The 24,433-nt window shown below is 40.0% G+C and overlaps 1 protein-coding gene across 1 annotated transcript in view; it reads left to right on the top strand.

Moving 5' to 3' along the window:
- IPO9 (importin 9) overlaps nt 1–24,433 on the top strand; it is a gene marked incomplete at both ends in the record, with an annotated part of 55,923 nt that overhangs the window by 14,782 nt on the left and 16,708 nt on the right. The window contains 12 exon segments of the mRNA XM_080698343.1: nt 35–96; nt 310–396; nt 1,334–1,535; nt 9,408–9,496; nt 11,837–11,923; nt 12,570–12,689; nt 12,783–12,873; nt 13,011–13,118; nt 13,790–13,941; nt 15,505–15,603; nt 16,571–16,677; nt 17,272–17,411. Coding sequence (XP_080554469.1) covers nt 35–96; nt 310–396; nt 1,334–1,535; nt 9,408–9,496; nt 11,837–11,923; nt 12,570–12,689; nt 12,783–12,873; nt 13,011–13,118; nt 13,790–13,941; nt 15,505–15,603; nt 16,571–16,677; nt 17,272–17,411 — 1,344 coding nt within the window.

Below are 24,433 nucleotides of genomic sequence, written 5' to 3'. Positions count from 1 at the left end.
GCTCTTAGACTTAAAATAAAATTTTCTCTTTCAGAATTTGGTGTTCACTTGGCAGAGCTGACCGTAGATCCCCAGGGGGCACTCGCAATTCGTCAGGTAAGTCCAGACTGGCCCAATTTATAAATAGTTTTGTTTTCCTTGGTAATGAAACTTTCTTATGGGAATGAGAAAGAATGAGACCAATTTATAAATAGCCTATGGTTTTGTACCAGATTTAGATATGATTCAAATGTATGAAGCCATGTATGTGGTTTTTATGTGTGAAAAAGCCTTTTTCTTGCTATATTTCTTGGCTTATTCTCGTCACAGCTAGCGTCAGTCATCTTGAAGCAGTATGTGGAGACTCACTGGTGTGCACAATCAGAGAAGTTTAGGCCTCCTGAAACTACAGAAAGGGTAAGGAAAGTTCTTGACTAGTCTGCCAACAGAGATTTGAGCCACTGTTCTAAGAGATTAGGCTGTTAACTTTCTTTGACAAGTTGGAGCAATTAAAGACTAGGTACAAAGGGAGATTTGTGGCTGGCATTATGTATGCAATGTTATAGAGGAGAAGACTCAAGTGTCAGGCTGGCTTATGTTCAGATTCCAGCTCTGCCCTTTATAGGCTGTGAGAATTGGAAACATATTTAATTGCTAAGCCTCAATTTCCTAAATCTCTCAAATTAGAAATAAAATACCAACTTCAAAGGTCTTGGGAATTAAATGAAATAATGCTTCTATTTAGTATAGTAATAAGCAGTCATCCTGGGCCTCCAAGAAATATTAAGATATAAGGTCTAGAGAAACACTGTCCATTGGAATCTTCTACAGTTAGGGAAATGTTTTGTAGCTGTGATGTCCAATATGAGAGCTACTGAAGCTGTTGAGGACTTAGAATGTATCTATTGCAACTGAGGAACTACATTTTTTCTTAAAATCAAAAAGGACATGCCGGGCGTGGTGGCACATGCTTGTAATCCCCAAGCTTGGGAGGTGGAGACAGGAGGATCACGCTGGTTCAAAGCCAGCCTCGCTGGCTTTAAGAAACCCTGTTTCCAAATAAAAAATATAAAGTAGGTCTGGGAGTGTAGCCCAGAAGAAGAAGGGTTTCCAGGAATCCCACTACCACCCCCCCCCAAAAAAAAGGACATGTATCAAATGACTAATGTATAGCATAAATTTAGAGATTACAGACAAACTGAATTATTTGTCAAGCTTATCTAGTTTTCTGTTATACATCTGTGTGTGCATTTCTTTTGCGTATATTTTTTTCTAATATAGTTCCAAACTAGAGTGGGCTCTGCCAGTCACTTATAACCTGATCTAATGGCAAGTGGGCTTTTCTCCTCTACAGGCAAAAATTGTTATCCGAGAGCTATTACCCAATGGGTTGAGAGAATCAATAAGCAAAGTACGCTCCAGCGTAGCATATGCAGTGTCAGCCATTGCCCACTGGGACTGGCCCGAAGCCTGGCCCCAACTCTTCAACCTGCTCATGGAGATGTTGGTGAGCGGAGACTTAAATGCCGTCCATGGAGCCATGCGTGTACTGACAGGTACCAGAAGCCTCTTCCTGGTGTTAGCACTTGAATTCCAAGTGACAGGAACACTTAGAAGAACTCTGTGAGAGGGGCCCAGACCAGTAGGATTTGCTATAAATGTTGCTCTCTACTAGTTCTTATCTCTCCATCTGCCCTCCTGCTCCATTGACACCTTCTAGACAATTAAGTTAGCATAGTATAGCTCAATTGTAGAATGCCTGCCTGCATGTACAAGTCCCAGCACCACACACACACAAAAAGGATGCAGTAGTAGCATCGTGATAATTCAGATTCAGTTCATGCTTTAGCCTCTCTTTGACCTTGATTCTTCACTTAGCTTCTTTAAGCCTAAGTATGTGTGTGTATATCTATATCTATATATATCTCTAAGGTGATAGGTGAACACGGTGCTGCATGCCTATAACTCTAGCACTTGGGATACTAAGGAAGGAGGACCACAAGTTTGAGGCCAGCCTCAACAACTTAGTGGGACTCACAGCAATTTCTAAAGGTCCTGTTTCAAAAGAAAAAAATTAAAAAAAAAAAAAAGGCTGGGGTGTAGCTCAGAGATAGAATACCCCTGAGTTCAATCCCCAGTACCACAAACAAATAAAATTAAGATGATAATAGTGTCTGCCTCAAAGGAGCTTCTTGGTAGATTTCTTGTTTTTTCTGTGTGTGTGGTACTAAGAATTGAACCTAGGATATTCTACTTCTACCTCTGAGCTACACCACTAGCCCTGTTTTATTATTATTTTATTTTATTTTGCAGTACTGAGAATGGAACCCAGGGCATTCTACCTCCAAGCTATACCACCAGCCCTATTTTTTATTCCTTTTTTTTTTTTTTTTTTTTGGTGGTACTGGGGATGGAACCCTTTTACCTCCGGGCTATACTCCCAAACCTATTTTATATTTAATTTGGAAACAAGGTCTCTTAAGCCAGCTGAGGCTGGCTTCAAACCTGCATGATCCTCTTGTCTCAGCCTCCCAAGAACAGGGATAACAAGTGTGTGCCACCACACCCAGCTTTATTCTTTATTTTGAAACAGGGTCTCACTGAGTTGCCAAGGGCCTCACTAAGTAGCTGAGGCTGGCCACGAACCAGGATCCTCCTATGTCCGCCTCCCAAATTGTGGGATTACAAGCGTGTGCCACCACGCCAAGCTTGTTTTTATTTTATTTATTTATTTATTTTGGTGATACTGGGGATAGAACCCTTCTACCTCCAGGCTACACTCCCAGACCTTTTTTTTTTTTTTTGGAAACAGGGTCTCTTAAGCCAGTGAGGCTGGCTTTGAACCTGCAAGATCCTCCTGTCTCCGCCTCCCAAACTTGCTACCAAACCGGGCTTGTTTTTATTTTGAAACAGTGTCTCACTAAGTTGCTGAGGGCTTTGCTAAGTTATTGAGGTTGGTCTCAAATTTGTGATTCTCCTGTCAAGTATTGGGGTTAGAGGTGTGTGCCACCTTGCCTGACTCTTTGGTAGTTTTAGGGGTCTTTTTGTGGTCCTGAGATTGAACTCAGAGGTCTTCTACCTGTGATCTACATCTCCAGTCCTATTTTATTTTTAGTTTGAAACTAGGATTTCCAACTAGGGTCTCACTAGGTTGCTGAGACTGGCTATGAATCTGCGATCTTCCTGTCTCAGCCTGCCAAGTACTGGAACTACAGACATGTGCCACAACACCGACTTCTTTTTGGTAGTTTTAATGAGAGAATCTTTGTGAATAGTTTAGTATAATAACTGACTCAGCAAATTTTACTCATGATTATCATTATTTATTAATTTCCATCTAAGTTGATTAGCCCCATTTTTATAGTGATAATATGGAAAGGCATCAGATAAAAAAAGTGAACAGTTACTGGAACTCAAGGGCTAAATATTTTGTTACTTAGTTAAGAAAACTCCAATAGGTTCAGTGGTGGAAGTGCTTGCCTAGCATGCATGAGGCCTTAAGTTTGAGCCTCTGTACAACCCTCCCCCCTCAAAATCAGATGGGATTTTTTGTGTGTTTGTGGTACTGGGGATTAGACTCGGAGGCATTCTACCTCTAAGCTACACCCCAACTCCATTTTTATTTTTTACTTTTAAAAAAAGGTTTTTACTGAGTTGCAGAGGGCCTCACGAAGTTGCTGAGGCTGGCCATTAACCTGCAATTCTGTCTCAGCTTCCCAAGTACTAGGATTATAAGCATGCATCACCACATCTGGCTTAAATTTGATTTTTATAGAAATATTAGAAAGTAGAGGAAAAAATTATATCTGTATAATCCTGTCATTTAGTTAGCTTAAAGAATGTGTCGTCTTTGGTGTCTTTTTCTCTGCTCTGAGAGGTTAATCTTCAACTTTCAGTCCAGTGAGATTTGGTAGCTATCTCTTCTAAGCTTGATGAATCTGTCAGTCCCTCCAGAACCTGTGTGCATATTTCCTAAGGCATGGTCTGAGTTTCCCAGTCCTTTTCAAGGTCTGCCCTGTTTCCAGTCCCTTAAATTAAGTCACTAGGCAATCTTTGAAGTCTTAATCTGAATTTTAGCCATCTTGTACTGATGTTTTAAGCATTATCCTTCCCCTCTCTTCATACAGGGAAATCCCACCTGTTTCTTTCTGAACTGCTAGTTTATCTGAAATGTATTCTTTATACATCTTGTGTGCATCTATGTGTGTGGCTACTGGGGATTGACCCAGAGATTTTTACCACTGAGCTATATCCCCAGCACTTTTTTTGTTTGTTTGTTTTGGTGGTACTGGGGTTCCTGGAAGCCCTTCTACCTCTGGGCTACACTCCCAGACCTATTTTATACTTTTTTTATAGTTGGAAACAGGGTCTCTTAAGCCTGCAAGGCTGGTTTCGAACCTGGGCGATCCTCCTGTCTCCGCCTCCCAAGTGCGGGGATTACAAGCGTGCACCACCATGCCCGGCTGCCCCCAGCACTTTTTTAAGGGGAAAGGGGGGGGCATATTAGCAAGGTCTCAAAATTACTGTATGTTGGTTCAAACGTCAGGTCCTTCTGTCTCAACCTCCCACATCCTGGGATTACAGGCATGTGCCACTGCACACAGTTTACCTGAAATGCATTCTCACCAGCTTGATTGCTGGGTCCTCCTTAGGAATCTCAGTGTACCAAACTTGGCATCTAGCCTGGATTTTACTAGTCTATGTGATATTAACAGCAGATAATATCAATTATGTCGAAGGCAAGTCTTTCATCTCTGTTTTAAAACTTCCCATTCCCCAGCTGCTTTTTTCTCACCATGTTGCCCAGGCTGGCCTCAAACTTACAGTCTTCCTGCTCAGCCTCAGAAATGGCTGTAATTGCAGGCATGTGCTACATGCCTGACTTCCAGCTGCCTATTTATTTATTTATTTATTGCACTGGGGGTGGAACCCAGGGGCTTTCTACCTCCAGAATATACTCCCAGTCTTATTTTATATTTTATTTAGAAACAGGGTCTCACTAAGTTGCTGAGAGCCTCACTAAGTGGCTGAGGCTGGCTTCGAACCTGTGCGATCCTCCTGTCTCAGCCTTCCAAGTACAGAGATTATAAGTGTGCACCACCACACCTGGATTTCCAGCTGCCTTTTTTAAACTACCCATTTTATTCTTGCTAATTGCCTGTGATAGCACTACAAATTTTAGTTCAGATATAGAGTACACTTACCAAAAAGATCAAAATATTTCTTGCTCAGATTTACATTTTCTTTCTAATTTCCTTTGCTTCTTTTTCTTGGTTTCATTATTCAGGTAACTTCCCACACTCCTCCCCATAGAACTGGACTTTTAGAATTCTTTATTGGCGGCATAATAGTGCTAGGATATCAGCTATCCCATCTGTTTTCTACCAAAGAAAGGAAACCTATTTTTTAATACAAAGTTCAGCTCCTTTTTCACAGACTTGGAGAGAAAGGGTTGTATATTTATCCTGATTGGAATGCTGAAGAGCCCTCACTGTACTTGACTAAGGAAATTATTGTTCAGTGAGATCACTTTTCTGTCAAACACGGGAAAGAACTGGTAGGGAAATTGGTATTCTTTTGAAATGGAATCATCAGACATGGAGTGGGGAAGAGCCAGCCACCATTCCCAAATAGTTTCTCCAAATATTTTCAAAAGAGGTCAGACTATATGAACTGCAGCAACAGAATTTCAGGCATGCATGAAGATAGGAGCCCAATAAAAGAATGGTGGGACTGATTCTATTCAGAGTTTTTGTTTACTGTGATTGTTTGATTTTGTTGTTTTGAGGCAGGGTCTTGCTGTTTTTTTCAGGCTGGCCTCAAATTCCATGGCTCAAGCAGTCCTCCTGCCTCAACCTTCTGAGTTAGCTGGAACTTCAGGTACATGCCACTGTGCCCAGCTTGTTCAGAGGTTTTTAAGATACTGTATCTGTGTCTGTCAACAGATAATGGATAAAGAAAATGAGGTTTATGCATATAATGGAATTTTACTCAGCCACAAAGAACAAAATTATGTCATTTGCAGTAAAATGAATGGAATTAGAGAATATTACTGAGATTAGCTAGTCTCAGAAAGTCGAGGGTTGTGTGTTTTCTGCCATATGTGGAAGCTAGAGAGAAAATAGGCAACAAAAGGTCTTCAGATAAATGAGGAAAGAGACAAGTAAAATGGTGGAAGGGAACTGGGGGAGGGAGGTGAGGAAGAAAACAGTTCAAATAATGTTATGTCTATCTATGAAGATGTCTTTCCCAGTCTCGTTAACATGTAAGAAGAGGGAGGCGTGGGAGCTAGGTGGGGTACAAAAGGACAGTTTGGAGCCAGGCAAGGTGGTTCACGCCTGTAATCCCAGTACTTGGGAGTCTTGAGACAGGAGGATCACAGGTTCCAGGACAGTCTCAGAAACTTAGTGAGGCCCTCAGGAACTTAGCAAGATCCTGTTTCAAAACAAAAAAATAAAGAGGGCTGGGGGTATGGCTCAGAGGTAGAACATCCTTGGGTTCAATCCCCAGTATCATTTAAAAGGGGGGGGGGCAAGGCTGGGCGTGGTGGCGCACACTTGTAATCCCAGCGCTTGGGAGGCAGAGACAGGAGGATCACGCAGGCTCGAAGCCAGCCTCGCGCGCTGGCTTAGGAGACCCTGTTCCCAAATTAAGAAAAAAATGTAAAAATAGGTCTGGGAGTGTAGCCCGAAGGTAAAAGGGCTTCCAGGAACCCCAGTACCACCAAAAAAATAAAAGGAGGGACAGAATTCGGCAAAAAGGATAACAGTTTAAAAGTGGAAATATTAAACAATTGATGTTTGGTTAAATAAAATACTATACCTAACTCCTTTTAATGAGATTTCTTAATTTATTTATAAAAGAGAACTAATGGCAGGGACAGTGGTGCATGCCTGTCGTCCCGGCTACTCAGGCGGCTATAGCAGGAGAATCAAGTTTGACCCAAACCTAGGCAACTTAATCAGACTTGTTTCAAAATAAAAAGGACTGGAGATGTAGCTGTGGTAGAGTACCCCTTGGTTCAGTTCCTAGTACCACAAAAGAGGGTGGGAGCAGGGGAAAGTCTTAGAGTTTGAAGGAAACACAAAGTGTGAATAATAAGCTGGGCGTGGTGGAATCCCAGCATTCCAGAGGCTGAGACAGGAGGATCATGGTTCACCAATGACAGCCTCAGCTACTTAGTGAGGCCCTTTGCAACTCAGTAACACCCTATTTCAAAAAGTAAAGAATAGCCAGGCATGGTGGCACACACTTGTAATCCCTGTGCTTGGAAAGCAGAGACAGGAGGATTGCGCAGGTTCGAAGCCAGCCTTGCTGGCTTAAGAGACCCTGTTTCCAAATAAACATATAAAATATAGGTGTCAGGGAGTGTAGCCCGGAGGTAGAAGGGTTTCCAGGAACCCCAGTACCACCAAAAAAAAAAAAAGTAAAGAATTAAAAAATAGGGCTGTGAGTGTGAGAAAAAAAAAAAATGAAGTGTGGCCGGGCATGGTGGCGCACGCTTGTAATCCCAGAGCTTGGGAGGCTGAGACAGGAGTATCACACAGGTTTGAAGCCAGCCTCAGCTACTTAATGAGGCTCTCAGCAACTTAAACCCTTTTTCTAAATAAAATATAAAATAGGTTTGGGAGTATAGCCCGGAGGTAGAAAAGCCCCTGGGTTCCACCCCCAGTACCACAAAAAAAGAAAAAGAAAAAAAAAGAAAAGAAAACTAATAAAGTGTGAATAAATTGAGACTACCAAGAATTCGTGAAAAAATTCAGTCACTTTATTAATGGGATTATATTACACTTTCATAAACTTTTGTTTTGGGTTTGGGGGAAATGAGGACTGAGCCCAGGAGCACACTCTACCACTGAACGAAATCCTCAGTCTTTTTTTTTTTTTTTTTACTAGATGGAACCCAGGGGCATTCTACCTCTGAGCTATACCCCCAGCCCAACTTTTTTATTCTTTATTTTGAAAGAGTCTCACTGAGTTGCATAGGGCCTCACTAAGTAGCTGAAGCTGTCTGCAAGCCCAGGTCCTCCTGTCTCAGCCTCCCAAATGCTGGGATTACAAGTGTGCACCACCACACCTAGCTCTCAGCACTTTTTAAATATTTTGTTTTGGGTCAGGGTCTCATTAAATTGCTGTCTCAACTTCCCAAGTAGCTGATTGCAAGTATGCACCACCTTGTTCATCTATTTGTTATCATTAATACGCTCTCTGTCATATTTTCTTGCACTGATTGCCTTGGATGTTAAAGAAAATAAAACATTTACTATTTGAAGCTCAGAATTTATTCTTTAGAAGTAAACCACAAAGCCGGGCGTGGTGTCACACGCTTGTAATCCCAGCACTTGGGAGGCTGAGACAGGAGGATAGCACAGGTTTGAAGCCAGTCTTAGTTACTTAGTGAGGCTCTCAGCAACTTAGTGAGACCCTGTTTCCAATTAAAGTATAAAAATAGGTCTGGGAGTGTAGCCCGGAGGTAGAAAAGCCCTTGGGTTCCACCCCCAGTATCACAAGAAGAAAAAAAAAAATTAAACCACAATTTGTAGAAGAGACCAGCCTTGAGTATTTGATCTTTATTTGACTTGTAGGGATTGATACTACCCAAGAGTGTGGATATATTGGCTGAAAAATGTCAGCTTACATTTTTAGATATATAATCTTTTGAAAATTGCCCCCAATGATTAGCTCTATTTTAAAGGTGATAATGTGGAAAAGCACCAGATAATTAAACATTAGTGGAACTTAAGGTCTTAACATTCTACCACTTTGTAACATAAAATCCAGAGTCTTTTATCTTGTCTTAGTGCTGTGTGCGTGGTATGCTTTCTTGTTATTTTTTTAAGTGAAGAGAAAGCTGATATATATTTTACTTGCCTACTTTAAGCAAACTATATAGGTTGCTTTTTTCTATATTCACATAGGAAATTTCCTTATTCTAATTAGCAGCAATCTCTGATTTTTAGGTGGGTAAATGTCATCCACTGAGAAGAATAACTAACAAAATAGAGTTGGAGCCTTGTAAGTCTGTACATAGTTTATGATGTGCATCAAAATGACTTTCCACGGGAGAAACTGAAAACAGAACCAAAGGTGGGAAACCTCAGAGCACACTGATGTTGACAGGTGGCACAGGCTAAGTTAATGCAGTGCCCAGGTTGACCTCACAAAGACGTTACACAGCTCTCTTTCAAATTTCCTTTCAGTATTTATATTAAGGTTTTCTTTCTTAATCTCTTGTGTTTTGTTCTTTTTCCTCTTCAAACAAATAATCAGTAACTCGCTGCTTTCCCTTCCTAAGTGAGACCACCAGGTCAATGTCCTTACTTGTGTGTTAGCTGGGAACTGCCACCTGGAAACAGTTTGGAAATTTTCACACTTAATGTCTTTATGAAGCAGAAATTATTTTTATAGCACTATTTTTTGCCTTGTAGAATTTACTCGAGAAGTGACAGATACACAGATGCCACTTGTTGCTCCTGTCATTCTTCCAGAGATGTACAAGATCTTCACCATGGCTGAGGTATGAAATTCAGCTCTTGATTTTACCAAAATGAGCTGTTCAAGCTCTGGTCAGACTCCTTCTCAGGGGGTTAGAGTGGTTTGCCACTGATCCCCATACCTAAAGACTGAAACTGACAAAAAATCTGGATAAGCCATAGGCTTTCACTCATGACTTTAAAGGCAAGCCCCAAACACTGAAGTAGCCAAAATGTGCTTTCATATATCATGCCTATTGGCATCCTGTAACCCCCAGATACTTCGTACCTTTATTGCCACTGCTTGCCTCCCATTGAGGTGTCCCACCTAAGCTTACCTACCTCAGCTAAGGTTTTTTTTGTTTGTTTGTTTTTGTTTTTGTTTTTGTTTTTTTTGTGGTACTGGGGGTGGAACCCAGAGGCTTTCTACCTCTGGGCTATACTCCCAGACCTTTTTTATATTTTATTTGGAAATAGGGTCTCACTAAATGTCTGAGAGCCTCACTAAGTAGCTGAGGCTGGCTTCGAACCCGTGCGATCCTCCTGTCTCAGCCTTCCAAGCACGGGGATTACAAGCGTGCGCCACCACGCCCGGCTCTCAGCTAAGGATTTAGAAGTAGTGTTTCACTTCATTGTACAAATAGACTCTTAACATGTAATGAATATATATTTAATTAATGTGTATATGAATGGTAATCATTCACCGTAAGATATAAATACCTGATGGGTAATGTTTTAACCTCCCTATTCTTTTGCCCCCAACCAATAGTTGGCATTTTTTGTTTTTGTTGTTGTTGTTGTTTTCCAAGACATGAAATTTAATATATGCACACAGTTTTATATGTAATACAGCATCATACCACGTAGGGCATTTACTCTTATTCTATACACTTAGCTGTGTTTGAAATACTTAAGGCTACAAAATAGAACTTAGAAAAATAAACAGGATTGTATTCAACACTTACAAAAAGTGATTTGATAAAAAATATAAAGTACTGTTTTCCTTTCAACACTTCAAAAGATATGTATATATACTTTTTTTATAAGTAACATTACAAGTGATCACATATTCACATGTCTCTAAGTATTATTTGTACTCAGTGTAAGGCTATTATCATTTTCCTACTTAAACTTTTCTAGTTCTATAACAATGCAATTTTTAATCCATTCAAATAAATTAAACCCCAAAGTTGCTGCTTCCCAACATTAAGACATGCACCCATCCCTCTTATAGGGTTTTCTAAAATTTACATTTAAGAGGGAGAAATCTCTTTTTAAAATCTCAATTATTGGGAGAATAAATGGCTAACAGAAGCAAAACCTTAGTTCTATGGACATGCTAGAAGTGAGCCATTATTAAGATTTAAAACAAAAACAAAGTACTTAGACATAAAATAGAGAACAAAGTACAGTAAGCAGAAATAGTGTAGGCAAATGTGCATTCTCTTCAGTTACACTAGAATGGACCTTACTTAGTACCCATAAGTGAAAGACAAAAAGTTTACCTCATCTAAAAACGAAGGTAAAACAAATGAGGAAAAAATAAATATTGCAGTTTCTAAGATGACTGAGTATTTTCTAAACCAGAAATGGTCAGAAAGGAACTTTATTGCACCAAGTCAATCATAAAGAAGTTTGTAGTTCATAGGCGTTTTAATTTAACCATAACTCACAAGGAAACAATACAAGGCAAGAATAAAGCTTGTATCAAATCAGCTGTTTTAGCATTAGAGCTTGAGAAAACTTCCTATTGATGAAAGCAGGGTCTGAGCTTAGGTCTGCCATGAGAAAGAGCTTGTGGGATACCAGACACATGAGGAATAGTCGGCATTTTGAAAGAAATAAATTGAAGGCTGAGGATGTAGCTCAGTGAATAAATATATTGGTCATTGGCCATGTTAGGATTTTAATCATAGCACAGTCTTTTTTTTTTTTTTTTTTTTTTTTTTTTGGTTGCACTGGGGTTCCTGGAAGCCCTTCTACCTCCGGGCTACACTCCCAGACCTATTTTATATTTTTGAAACAGGGTCTCTTACACCAGCACGGCTGGCTTCGAACCTGCGCATCCTCCTGTCTCCGCCTCCCAAGCACAGGGATTACAAGCGTGCGCCACCACGCCCGGCGAGTCTGGTATTTTTTAATAAAATCAACCCACAGAAGCCTACCTATTAGGCTAAGTCAAATAAATTATGACATTGATTCTGTTACCTCATTTGCTCTAAATTATGAAATCTATCACTTAGACATGAATAAATTACATTGCTCATTTGTCTAGGGGATCTAATCTGATGTGAGGGCTTATTAGTCAATAGTTTCACTTCTAGTCACAGATTCACATGTACTTAAACATTCCAGTATCATACCTGTGCCCTCACTTTTCTCAGGTGTATGGTATTCGAACTCGTTCCCGAGCTGTGGAGATTTTTACCACTTGTGCCCATATGATTTGTAACATGGAGGAGCTAGAAAAGGTAAGTCAGCTTTTGGTAGATAATAATAGACTTCAGTACAAAAGTCTTCATTAGCCTATTATGTCCCATCATCCCAAATGTAGGACACCTATAAGAACTTAAATTGTACACTTTTTATAGGTGTCCTATATATAGGTTGATGGGACATAATGGATTAATACCTTCCATTGCAGACAAAGCACTGACTCATTTGCTAATAGTACTAGAAAGTGTATTAACTGGTGATATAGATTTAGCAGTTTTATTAAAATTTTAAATTTTTAGCTTAGTTTTCTTTTGAGTGCTGCTTCTTCCAATACATTATCATGTATCCTTTTCATATTAGATATCCTCTAGAATCTTTCTACCCTTTTATGACCCTTTTTTATGAAACAAAACTAATTGAAAAATACTGATCAATGGGATTCAGAAGCAGTTATGAAAAAGTGCCTGATATATAAAAGCTTTAAGAGGGCTGTGATTAGGAAACTTCAAGTGGTAGTGGAAGAAACATGAACCTCGGGAACACTTCCAGACACTTACAGCTACATCCTTCTGATTGGAACCTGAGTTTGAAGGAAGATTTAGACACCTCAGATATCAGTGTTTGATGTGTGTATTGAAGCCCTGCATGGTTTATCCAGCATTGACTGATTTCTGTTATCAGGGTGCAGCCAAAGTCCTGATCTTTCCTGTGGTGCAGCAGTTCACAGAGGCCTTTGTTCAAGCCCTCCAGATACCAGATGGCCCCACGTCTGACAGTGGGTTTAAGATGGAGGTCCTAAAGGTACTACCAATGAGGTTTGGAGTTTAAGAGGATAGTCTGATATCATTGATTTCTCCTATGTCACTCTTGGATGTTTTTCTTTTAACTTCTCAGGCAGTCACAGCCCTAGTGAAGAACTTCCCAAAGCACATGGTGTCCTCCATGCAGCAGATTCTGCCAATTGTTTGGAATACCCTGACTGAGAGTGCAGCTTTATATCCTTCCTGAAAACTTAAAAGATATACTACCCCCTGTAGTTGGGAATCTAGCTTTCAGTCTCACATTCATGGGGTTCCACATTAAGTGAACATTCCTAATGTAAAATGTAATATTCCCTTGTAGAGTATATATTAAGCAGATTTAGATTCTTTTTCTTTACTCTTCATCATACTTATGTGAGGACAGAAGTGAATTACACAGAGGAAGTAGAAGATCCTGTGGATTCTGATGGTATGTAGTTTATTGATCTTGACAGAAATGCCAATCTCCGAGAAAAAAGATACAGAAAAAGAAGTCAGGGGCAGACAAGCAGTTGCAGGAAAAAGCAGTAACTTAGAAACTTCTCTCCATTGAGTGAATTTTCTAATTGAGTTTTCTTTCAGTGTTGAAGATGTAAAGAATTACAAATTAACCATCTTTAATCTGTTCCTGATAGGCATTTGCAAAAATCACATAAGATCTTTTCTTGGCCTTCCTTTCATACAATAGAAAATAAAGTACTACACTTGAATACTAAAAAAAAAAAAAAACAGAATTTCTGAATTGGAAAAAATATCTTAAATATCATTTAATCCAGCTACTTGTATTTTGTTTAATTTTGAAATCCCAGATGATATTTTTATTTCTGTTGTAATGTTTTTTAAGTGTTTCAGGTAAAAAATGGGCAAGCTAGAAAATATACTCAGTATTTCTGATTCTTTTACTTGAAAAAACAGAAATTATTCAATATCCTCAAAGTTCCTTTCTTTGACTCTATAGTCTCTTCTTCCAATGCCTCAGGAATAATAGCAAGTACTTTAAGTATTCATTAATTTAAAGATAATGTAATTTATTTCAAATATACATGCTTTCTTTTGCTTTTGTATCATAAATTTCTTCTCTTGTGTATTTTCTTTCTGTAGGTGAAGTCCTGGGCTTTGAAAATCTCGTCTTTAGTATTTTTGAATTTGTCCATGCCCTACTAGAAAATAGCAAATTCAAAAGCACTGTTAAGAAAGCTTTGCCTGAGTTGATTTACTATATTATCCTGTACATGCAAATCACTGAGGAGCAGGTAATTAATATTTTGGAGATAGGTATCAGTTTGTATATGTGAGGTACAATTTGATGAATGTAGAGCCCAGAAGTTATAGGAAAGATTTGACACTATTTTATTGTCGAATCCCTGGTTACTGGGAGTTTTATCAACTCCTGTATTAGGTAAATAGACTTTCAGAACAATTTTTCCATTAGGAAAATCTCTGTAAAGCCACTGAACCAAAGATCCTAGTCTCTCCAAAAGCCTATTCCTTCCTATAAATAATAAAAGATAGTGATCATATTATTAGTCTGTTGATGGATCATTAAAACTAGAAAAGAATATTCAGGAATAACATAATGCCCTTCATAAGATGACCAAAAGACATGATTTTCACAGAAAAAAATCATATCAGACCCAGTATATTTTTTGCTATACTGGAGATAAAACCCAGGGGCATTGTACCTCTGACCTACACCCCCCCAGCCCTATTTTTTAGTCTTTTTCATTTGTATTTATTTATTTATTTATTCGTTTATTTATATTTTTATTTGTGGTACTGGGGATTAACCCTAGGGGTATACTACCTCCAAGCTATACCCCCAGCCCCATTTTTTATTTCTTATTTTGAATCAGGGTCTCACTGAGTTGCAAGGCTGAGAACTAGGATCCTCCTGTCTCAGTCTACCAAATGCTGGGATTACAAGTGTGTACCACCACACCCAGCTAGTCATTTTTTTTGAAACTCAGTGAGTTTGCAAAGGGCCTTGCTAAGTAGCTGAGGCTGTCTGCCAACTACAATCCTCCAATCTCAGCCTCTCGAATGCTGGGATTACAAGCATGCGCCATGATGTCTGGCTTTGAGGCTATAATTTTGTTCGGGATAAAAGGTTGACGTCTTCTTATGTCGATAAAAAGAAGGAATAGAGCCAAGTGTGGTGGTGTGTGTCTATAATCTCAGTACATACTTGGGAGGCTGAGACAGGAGGATTGCACAGGTTTGAAGACAGCCTCAGCTACTTAGTGAGGCTCTCAGCAACTTAGTGAGACCCTGTTTCCAATTTAAAATAGGTCTGAGAGTATAGCCTGGAGGTAGAAAAGCCCCCGAGTTCCACCCCCAGTACCACAAAAAAAAAGTAATCTCAGTACTGGGGAGGCTTGAGACAAGGCAATCGAAAGTTCGAGGACAGTCTCAGCAAGTAGTGAGACTCATTAACCTAGTGAGAGACTGTTTCAGAAACAAAAAATAAATCCAAATGTGGTAGTGCACACTTGTAATCCCAACATTTGGGAGGCTGAGATAGGAAGATCACAGGTTCATGGTCAGCTTAAGCTACTTAGGCCCTATGCAACTTAGTAAGACCCTGTTTCAAAATAAAGAATAAAAAATTGGTCTGGGGGTGTAGCTTGAAGGTAGAATGCCTGTGGGTTCAATCCCCAGCACCGTAAATGATTGAATGAATGAATGAATGAATGAATGAATGAATGATGCCTGGTCTCAATGCCCAGTGCCACCAAAAAATAAAATAATAATGATAATAATAATAATAAGTGAACCAGATTGGTGGCCTCACAAAGACCTAACTTTTATCTTTTCAGATTAAAGTTTGGACGGCAAACCCACAGCAGTTTGTAGAAGATGAAGATGATGATACTTTCTCTTATACTGTTAGAATTGCAGCTCAAGACCTATTGCTGGTAAGCATTACCTTGTTATTTAATCACTTGAGAGTTTCCTCTCTTTCCTAGACATTAACCCAAGGTAAGCAGTACTGTTGGCCAGCTTCATCTCAGACTTTTGGGGAATACCAGAAAGCTTTAGCTTATATTTTTAAAGGGGGTCTTTTTTTTTTTTTTTTTTTTTGGTATTTTGGACTGGGGATCGAACCCAGGGCAGTGCACTTGCCAGGCAAGCATTTTGCCACTGAGTTACATCCCAGCCTGCTTCTCAATGTTTAGACTCAGAAATTCCAAAGTTGTTGCTTCTCATTCTGATTTACAAGTAAATATTAGGAAGAATTGTGCAGAGGATAAAGTATTTAATGAGTAAGAATAGTTGAATCAGGAATATTTTAGGTAAGCCACCCTTCAGCAAGACTGTAGCATAAACCAAAAGTTGACAAGAGAAAAATGGACTGCTGAGAGATGAACATTCAAACACCTGCTCATATTTTCTTTGGACCCACTGACTAAAGCATAGAGTTGTCTCTAGGCTGGAATGCTACTAAGAGGCTGCCACTTGCTTCCTGTTGGGTAGGAGGTTTGTTGGTGAATCACTTCTCATTATCACAGTATTTTTAAGGCAACTGTGAAAGATTACACTAGTTTTCAAATAGTTGAGTAGTCTTATTTTTCCATGACCGGATTCCAAGAGAATAAATGTCTAGTCCAGCTAAACCTATCATTTTCACTTAAGTTCTGCTGAATAAAGTCAAAGGAAGCAACTAGCTAGCCTTACAGCACCTAGACCCTGCAGAAATGTAGATATTAAATTCATTTCATTAGAGAACCTGAACTAAGAGTCACATTTTTAATATATCTAATCAGTATTATGTGTATATGTGAAAGAATACGAACCGTTCATTTCTAACAGTCTTTACTAAGGCAGTTTGCTGTTAAATGCATTTACTGTGTACACAGATTTATTAGCCCTCTCTCTCCCTAGGCTGTGGCTACAGATTTCCAGAATGAGAGTGCAGCAGCTCTGGCTGCTGCAGCCACTCGGCATTTACAGGAAGCTGAGCAAACCAAAAACAGTGGCACTGAGCACTGGTAAGAATGAGCAGCAGATGCTTGACTTAAGGCCCTGATAGTACACATCAGATCTGAGGCAAACAGATCCTTTCTTTGAATCGTGTATTTTAAAGCAGATCTTGCTGGGCATGGTGGCACACGCTTGTAATCCCAGCGCTTGGGAGGCTGAGACAGGAGGATCGCACAGGGTCGAAGCCAGCCTCAGCTACTTAGTGAGACCCTGTTTCCAAATAAAGTATAAAATAGGTCTGAGAGTATAGCCCAGAGGTAGAAAAGCCCTGGGTTCCACCCCCAGTACCACAAATAAACTTAAAAAATAAATAAAGCAGATCTTCCCAACCTTAATAATTGGTTAAACTGCTTTTGTTTCGTTCCTTTTAAAGTTTCCTTAAAGGACTTATTTTGCTTCTAGTTAGGAAAAAATATCTGCTATTTTACTCTTTTTAGAGTAATTTAATAAGTGTTTAGACTGGAAGAGTAGATAAATAACCATTTGGGGTCAGATTGGGCTGGGGTGCCCTTTCCTGAATTTCTGCCCTCTTTTTTTGTTGTTGTTTATTTGTCTTTTGGCAGTGCAGTTTGTTTTATCAGACTATGGTATTCCTTTTGCAGGTGGAAGATTCATGAGGCGTGCATGCTCGCCCTAGGCTCAGTGAAGACTATCATCACTGACAGTGTGAAAAATGGCAGGATCCATTTTGACATGCATGGGTTCCTGACCAATGTCATCCTTGCAGACCTCAACCTCTCAGGTATATTTCAGTGTGTGCTAGGATTCTAGAAGATCTTTAGGTCTGTTGTCAATTCAGTTCAGTTACTTTTTTCACTTCCATAGATAAGCCAAGTATTCTTGTGTCCTCCGAATGGGAATTCTTTGCACCCTAGAACTTGAATTCCTCAGAACCTCCAAGACAGCCCAGAGATGTTGGTTCAGACTCAACCTACAAAGAGCTTAATATTACCTAGGTCATGATTCTTCCATGCTGTTTATATTTTCTCCCAAATTACTCCCAGCATGGCTGCTTTGGGCATTACATTGAGATACAGATCTGGTTGTTGTACCATAAGCATTCTGGCATGACATCTGCTCTCATTAATAGGCCCAGGATGCCAGTTAGGCTCATTCTTCCTGTTTGTTTCCTGTCATTTTTCTCAAACTGTATTGTTGGCCGGTATCCAAATAATTAAAATATTTCTTTCTCATGTCCATGTTAGCTACTTGCCTTAAAAAGAAAAAAGTAGCTGGACATGGTGGTACATACCTGTAATTTCAGCTATGTAGAAGGCTGAGAGAGAAGGAGCAAAAGTTTGAGGCCAACTTTGACAACTTAGTGAAACTCCCTTCTCAAATTAAAAAAGGAGCCAGGCATAGTGGCACACACTTATAATCCTAGTACTTGAGAGGCTGAGACAGAAGAATCGCAGGTTGGAGACCAACCTCAGTTACTTAGTGAGGCTACTTAGTGAAACCCTGTTTCAAAATAAAGAATGAAATACCATTGGGAGTGTAGCTCAGAGGTTGAATGCCCCTGGATTCCATCCCCAGTACTGCCCCCCCCAAAAAAATAATAGTAATAATAGTAATTAATAAAAATAGGGCTAGGTATATAACTTAGTAGTAAAGCAACCCTGGGTTCAGTTCTCAGTACCAAAAAAGGAAGAAAAAAAAATTAGTCTTAGCATCAGACTGAATTCCCCAGAGCAATAGCTAATAAAAGTCATTGTTGTCTCTCAATGTGACATTTTCTGCTACATTGCTTCTGCTTACATCATGCCTATTCTCATCCTTAGAGCCACATTCTTACTCCAAAATACTATGTGTCCTTCCCTCTCAGTACTTAAATTATGGGACATTGGATATTGTATGCTCTATTCTCAACTACTCAGTTGCCTTGCATTCATTGGATAGTCCTGGGAGTAACATATAATTTGAAAACATTCTGCTCTGTGCCTCTGAATAGGTAATCTGTTATAGGATATATCACCCCATCACATCCATTCTCTGAACTACAAAATTGAAATGGTTAGAGCCGGGCGTGGTGGCACACGCTTGTAACCCCAGCATTCAGGAGACTGAGACAGGAGAATCACAGGTCACAACCAGCCTCAGCTACTACTTTTTTTTTTTTTTTTTTTTTTTTTTGGTGGGTTTAGGAATGGAACCCAGGGGCATTCGACCCCCTGCCCTATTTTTTATTCTTTATTTTGAAACCGGGTCTCACTGAGTTGCAGAGGGCCTCACTAAGTAGCTGAGGCTGTCCGCGAACCGCGATCCTCCGGTCTCAGCCTCCTGAATGCTGGGATTACAAGCGTGCACCACCACATCCAGCCTGCCTCAGCTACTACTTAGTGAGGCCTTTTACAACTCAGTGAGATCCTGTTTCAAAATAAAGAATAAAAAATAGGGCTGGGGGTGTAGCTCAAAGGTAGAATGTCCCTGGGTTCCAGTACCAGAAAGAAAGAAAAAGAGAGGGAGGGGGGAGAAAGAAAAGGAAGGAAGGAAGGATGGATGGATGGATGGATGGATGGATGGATGGATGGATTGCCCATCCAGAGCCCCTTTTGGGAATATCTTATTTCGCTTTGCACTTGTCTTATACTGCATTGTATTATAGTTGATGAGCAGTAAAAATTATGTCTGATATGTCATTATGTTCTAGAGGGCCCAACGTAAAATAAACATTCCATGATTACATGTTAAAGTGTCAGAACTGGGCATTGGTGGCACACACCTGCAATCTCAGTACTTGGGAGGCTGAGACCACAGGATTGCAGTTCAAGGACAGTCTTAGCAATGTAGCAAGACTTAATAACCTAGTAAGACCCTGTTTTAAAACAAAGAAATAAAATAGGGCTGGGGGTATATCTTGGAGGTAGAATGCCCTTGGGGTTAATTCCTAGTACCACAAAACAAAGTTTAAAAAGAAAGGGTCAAGCTGGGCATTGTGGCGCATGCTTGTAATCCCATAGCTTGGGTGGCGGAGACAGGATCGTGCAGGTTCAAAGCCAACCATGCTGGCTTAAGAGACCCTGTTTCCAAATAAAAAAGTATAAAATAGGTCTGGGAGTGTAGCCCGGAGGTAGAAGGGCTTCCAGGAACCCCAGTACCACCACCAAAAAAAAAAAAAGAAAGGGTCAAGATTTCTTAAAATTCTTTGGCACATTTCTTTTTCTTTTTTATTTATTTATTTTTGTTACTGGGGATGGAACCCAGGGGCATTCTACCACCAAGCAACACCTCTAGTTCTATTTTTTATTCTTTATTTGGAAACAAGGTCACACTGAGTTGCAAAGGGCCTCACTAAGTAGTAGCTGAGGCTGTCCTCGAACCACAATCCTCCTGTCTCAGCCTCCCAAATGCTTGGATTACAAGCATGTGCCATCACGCCCAGCCTCATTGGCACATTTCTTGAAGAGTTTGCCTACAAAGAATCTTCAAAAACATATTTATTACTCTAAAATCAATAATCAATATTTGGAAAAGGCTTGATATATATTATTTGTGAATCCTGCTTATAGTTAACAGCTTTCTTTTTCTTTTAAATTTTTTTTTTTTTTTTTTGTGGTACTGGGGATTGAACCCCAGGAACATTCTACCTCCAAGCTATACCCCTAGACCTATTTTTTTATTCTTTATTTATTTATTTTTTTAAATAAAAGAAAATATTGTATATCCAAAGACAATGTAAACAGAATTAAAAGTTACTAATAGAATTGGATAAAATATTTCCAAATGCTATATCTGAAGGTATATTAATATTCCAACTAGAAATCCTAAAAATTAACAACAATAAAGGCAAACAATACAATTTAGAGATAGGTAAAAGACTAACATAAATAATGAATCTCCACAGATAACCAATCTTAGTTGTCTGTTGGATGGAAACTCTTGTTTCTCTGGTTCTGGTGAGTGTTACCTATTTCTTCTTTGTAGTTAATCTCTGAGTATTTTCTCTAGCGCTGGTTTTGAAGACATAAATTCCTTCAGTTTCTGTTTGTCATGGAAGCTTCTTATTTCTCCATCTAATTTGATAGAAAGTTTTGCTGGATAGGAAATTTTTGGCTGGAAGTTGTTTTCTTTCAGAGTTTGGAATATGTTACTCCAAGCCCTTCTGGCTCTCATGACTTGGTTTGGGAAGTCTGGAGTGATTCTAATTGGTTTGCCTCTGAATGTCACTTGGCCCTTTGCTTTTGTTGCCTTTAAGATTCTCTGCTTGGCTTCCACATTGGTCATTTTGGCAATTATATGGCGTGGGGATCCTCTTCTCGGATCCTGTCTAAAGGAAGTTCTATAAGTTTCCTGGATCTGTGTATCAACCTCTTGCTCTATATTTGGAAAATTTTCTGCTATTACTTCCTTGAAGAGATTGTTGATCCCTTTGGTATCACTTTCTTTTCCCTCCTCTATTCCAATTATTCTTAGGTTAGCTCTCTTAAGATGGGCCCATATTTCTTCAATGTCAGATTCCTGCTGTTGGGTATCTTTTTCTAGATTAGAAACTATGCATTCATTTTTGGAATGCTCATCTTCTAAGAGCGAGATTCTGTTCTCCATGTGGTCTAATCGGTTGTTTGTGCTTTGAATTGAGGCCTTTACTTCATTAATTGCATCCTTTATCTCTTTTTGGCTCTCTCTGAGTTCTTTTCGAAGCACCTCTATTATTTCTACAGTTATTTTCCTGATTTGATCTTCTAGAAATCTCTGATTTTCTGTTTTATCAGGTTCTGATGTTGTGGGGTTGTGCACATTCATTACTCCATTGTTATTCCTCTTTCCCATGATTTCGGAGGTTTGTGCCTTCTCTGGGTTCTTCCCTTGGGTCACTATGGCTTCACTTAAGGTGCTCTGGATCTCGAGTCTGTATTATCTCAGACCCTACTACTCCTTTACTGGGTTGTATCACAGAGTCTCCGACCCAGGGAGTCGATAAAGGCTGCTTTAAACTATGGGGGGTGCCAGGTTGCACGCTCTCCTATGGTGTGATATCTCTGCCACCACCACTCCCTCACTGGGTCAAGTCCCAGGAGGCACAATACTGGGATTTCTCCTCTGTGGCCCGCAATTTGACTCACTGTTCTTGAGTACGTAGATGTAGCTGTACTGGACTCGGTGAATTCACTGCTGCTGCCGCCGCCGGTGGCAATATGGCGCCTCTGCCACGCCCTCGGCCATGAGGCTGGCGTATTTTTTCTTCTCTGGTTTTGATTTCCACTCTGAATCCCTGCAGCGTGTGCTGAGCTCAGCCACTGGGAGCTTTAAATGCTGTCTGCGCCGAAAGATCCCGCCTGGCTGTTCCGCATCGGCTCACCTCGGCTTGCTGTAGCCGTCCGCTGAGTTCGCCGCTGCCGCCGGCAGTATGGCGCTGCTGCCGCGTCCTCGGGCGCGTGTGTCTCCTCTGTGGCCCTGAGCTCTGTTCTCAGTCCGCTTTCTCTCTGGAGCCTGGTGGTTTTTTTGTTTTTCTGGTGATGGTGTTTTCTGGCTATGAAAGGCGCTCTTTTTGTGGTAATGGAGATTGGTTGTTAGCGGGACTCTTAAGCCCCGCTTTTCTCGGTCTCCATCTTCCCGGAAGTCCTCTTTTTTTTTTATTCTTTATTTTGAAACAGGGTCTCACTAAGTTGCAGAAAGCCTCACTACTTAGCTGAGGCTGGCAAAGATCCCTGGTCCTTCTGTTTTCGCGTCCCATGTACTGGGATTATAAGCATGCACCCCCCATGCCCAGTTTAGCTAACAGCTTTCTATACTAGCCATTATCAATAATTACTTTTTATTGTAATATTAGTGATCAGACCCAGGTGTGTTCTACCACTGAGCAATATCCCTGGCCATTTCTATTTTGAGACAGAATTTCACTAAGTTTCCCAGGCTGGCCTCTCATCTTTTGGTCTTAGCCTCCTGAGTCACTGGAATTTTAGGTATGTGACTCCACACCCTGCCAAGGAGGTTTTTAATGTGTTTTTTATTTATCAATATTTAATATACTAGCCGGGTGTGGTGGCCCTCACTTGTAATCCCAGCATTTGGGAGGCTGAGACAGAAGGATTGTGGTTTGCGGCCAGCCTCAGCTATTTAGTGAGGCCCTTGCAACTCAGTGAGACCCTGTTTCAAAATAAAGAATAAAAAATAGGGCTAGGGGTGTAGCTCAGAGGTAGAATGACCCTCCTGGGTTCCATACCCAGTAACACACACACACACACACACACACAAATTTAGTATACTAAAAACTGAAAAGTTCTTTAAAATACAAGAATTTTGCTTGCATGCATTCCCTCAATTGTCAGAGCCATGACATTACATATTTCATAACCTCTGAAAATCTCCACCTGCGCTTGTGAAGGAATGAAAATGAAAACAATGTCTTAGTGTTAATATAAAAATGATTTTAATTTAGGGATATCTTTTTTTTTTTTTTTTTTTTTTGGTGGTACTGGGGTTCCTGGAAGCCCTTCTACCTCTGGGCTACATTCCCAAACCTATTTTCTGTATTTTTGAAACAGGGTCTCTTAAGCCAGCGTGGCTGGCCTCGATCCTCCTGCCTCTGCCTCCCAAGCGCAGGGATTACAAGCGTGCGCCACCATGCCCGGCCTTAACTTAGGGATTTCTAAGAGCTTCTGGATCAGTTGTTTGAGAATTGCTGCTCTATATTATGCAAAGTATTAGATATAATTGACTGGTTTGTTAGGGTCTGTTCAACAGATCCTGTCAACCAGATGTTTTTTTATGGGTAACTAAGTTAAACCCTATGGCATATCAGTGACTGGAATACCAAACAAAATACAAAAGCTGTTGAGAAAGCTGAAGAACATGGAAGTCTGTGGCTCAGAAACAGGATTATTTCAGTCTAAGAACAGTTAGATGATACAAAGAGAGGAAGGTTTGTTGGCTTATAAACAAAGCACAGAGGTAGCAAAGATGTGGGTTTCTGGAGAAAGGTATATGCTGGAGTTTGGAAGATGTAAAGAGAAATCATAGGTACCAGTAGAATCACTGATCTTAGGATGCCTTGAATGCCATGCTGACTAAAGTGGTCTTTAGTTCGTGGACTGTAGAATTCACTGGTGGATTATAAATAAACATTGCCATGATTAGAATTATAATTTACAATGTGATAGTAGTGGCCCAAGAGTAGGAAGAAAATGGCAGTCGGGAAAGCCTTTAGAAGACTAATAATGCAGATAAAGGAATAGTAAGAGCTAGGGGTGGGGACTGGATTCGTAACTTTTGAGTCTCAGAATATCCAAGAGCTGTTTCACCAGTATTAAAAAGTGTAACTAAGCTGTGCATAGTAGTGCCTGCCAGTAATCTCAGAATTTGGAAGGTTGAGACAGGAGGATCACAGGCTCAAGGACAGCTTCAGCAAACATTGAGACTCTCATCAACCTAGTGAGCAAAATAGCAACCTGTTTCAAAATAAAAATAGTGCTGGGAGTATAGCTCAGAGGTAGAATGCCTCTGAGTTTGATCCCCAGTACCACACTCAATAAAAAAAGAAGTGAAAATAAACCCAGTGTGATGGTACACACCTGTAATCTCAGTACTTGGGAGATTGAGATAGGAGGATTGCAGGTTTTAGGCCAGTCTCAGCAATTTAGTGAGACCTTGTTTCAAAATAAAATAAATGAGCTAGTGATCTAGCTCAGAGGTAGAATGCCTCTAGGTTCAATCCCCAGTACCAAAAAAACAGTAAAACTGGGAAATTGGTTCTGTACCATAGGCCACACATTTACTTTTACCTTGAGATCATGCTTTTTCTCTCAAGTAAGTTGTATGTATTGT

This window comes from Muscardinus avellanarius, assembly GCF_963383645.1.
Source record: "Muscardinus avellanarius genome assembly, chromosome: 7".
NCBI lineage: Eukaryota > Metazoa > Chordata > Mammalia > Rodentia > Gliridae > Muscardinus > Muscardinus avellanarius.
Note: the sequence above shows the minus strand (reverse complement) of the source record. Positions and strands in the feature narration are given on the sequence as shown.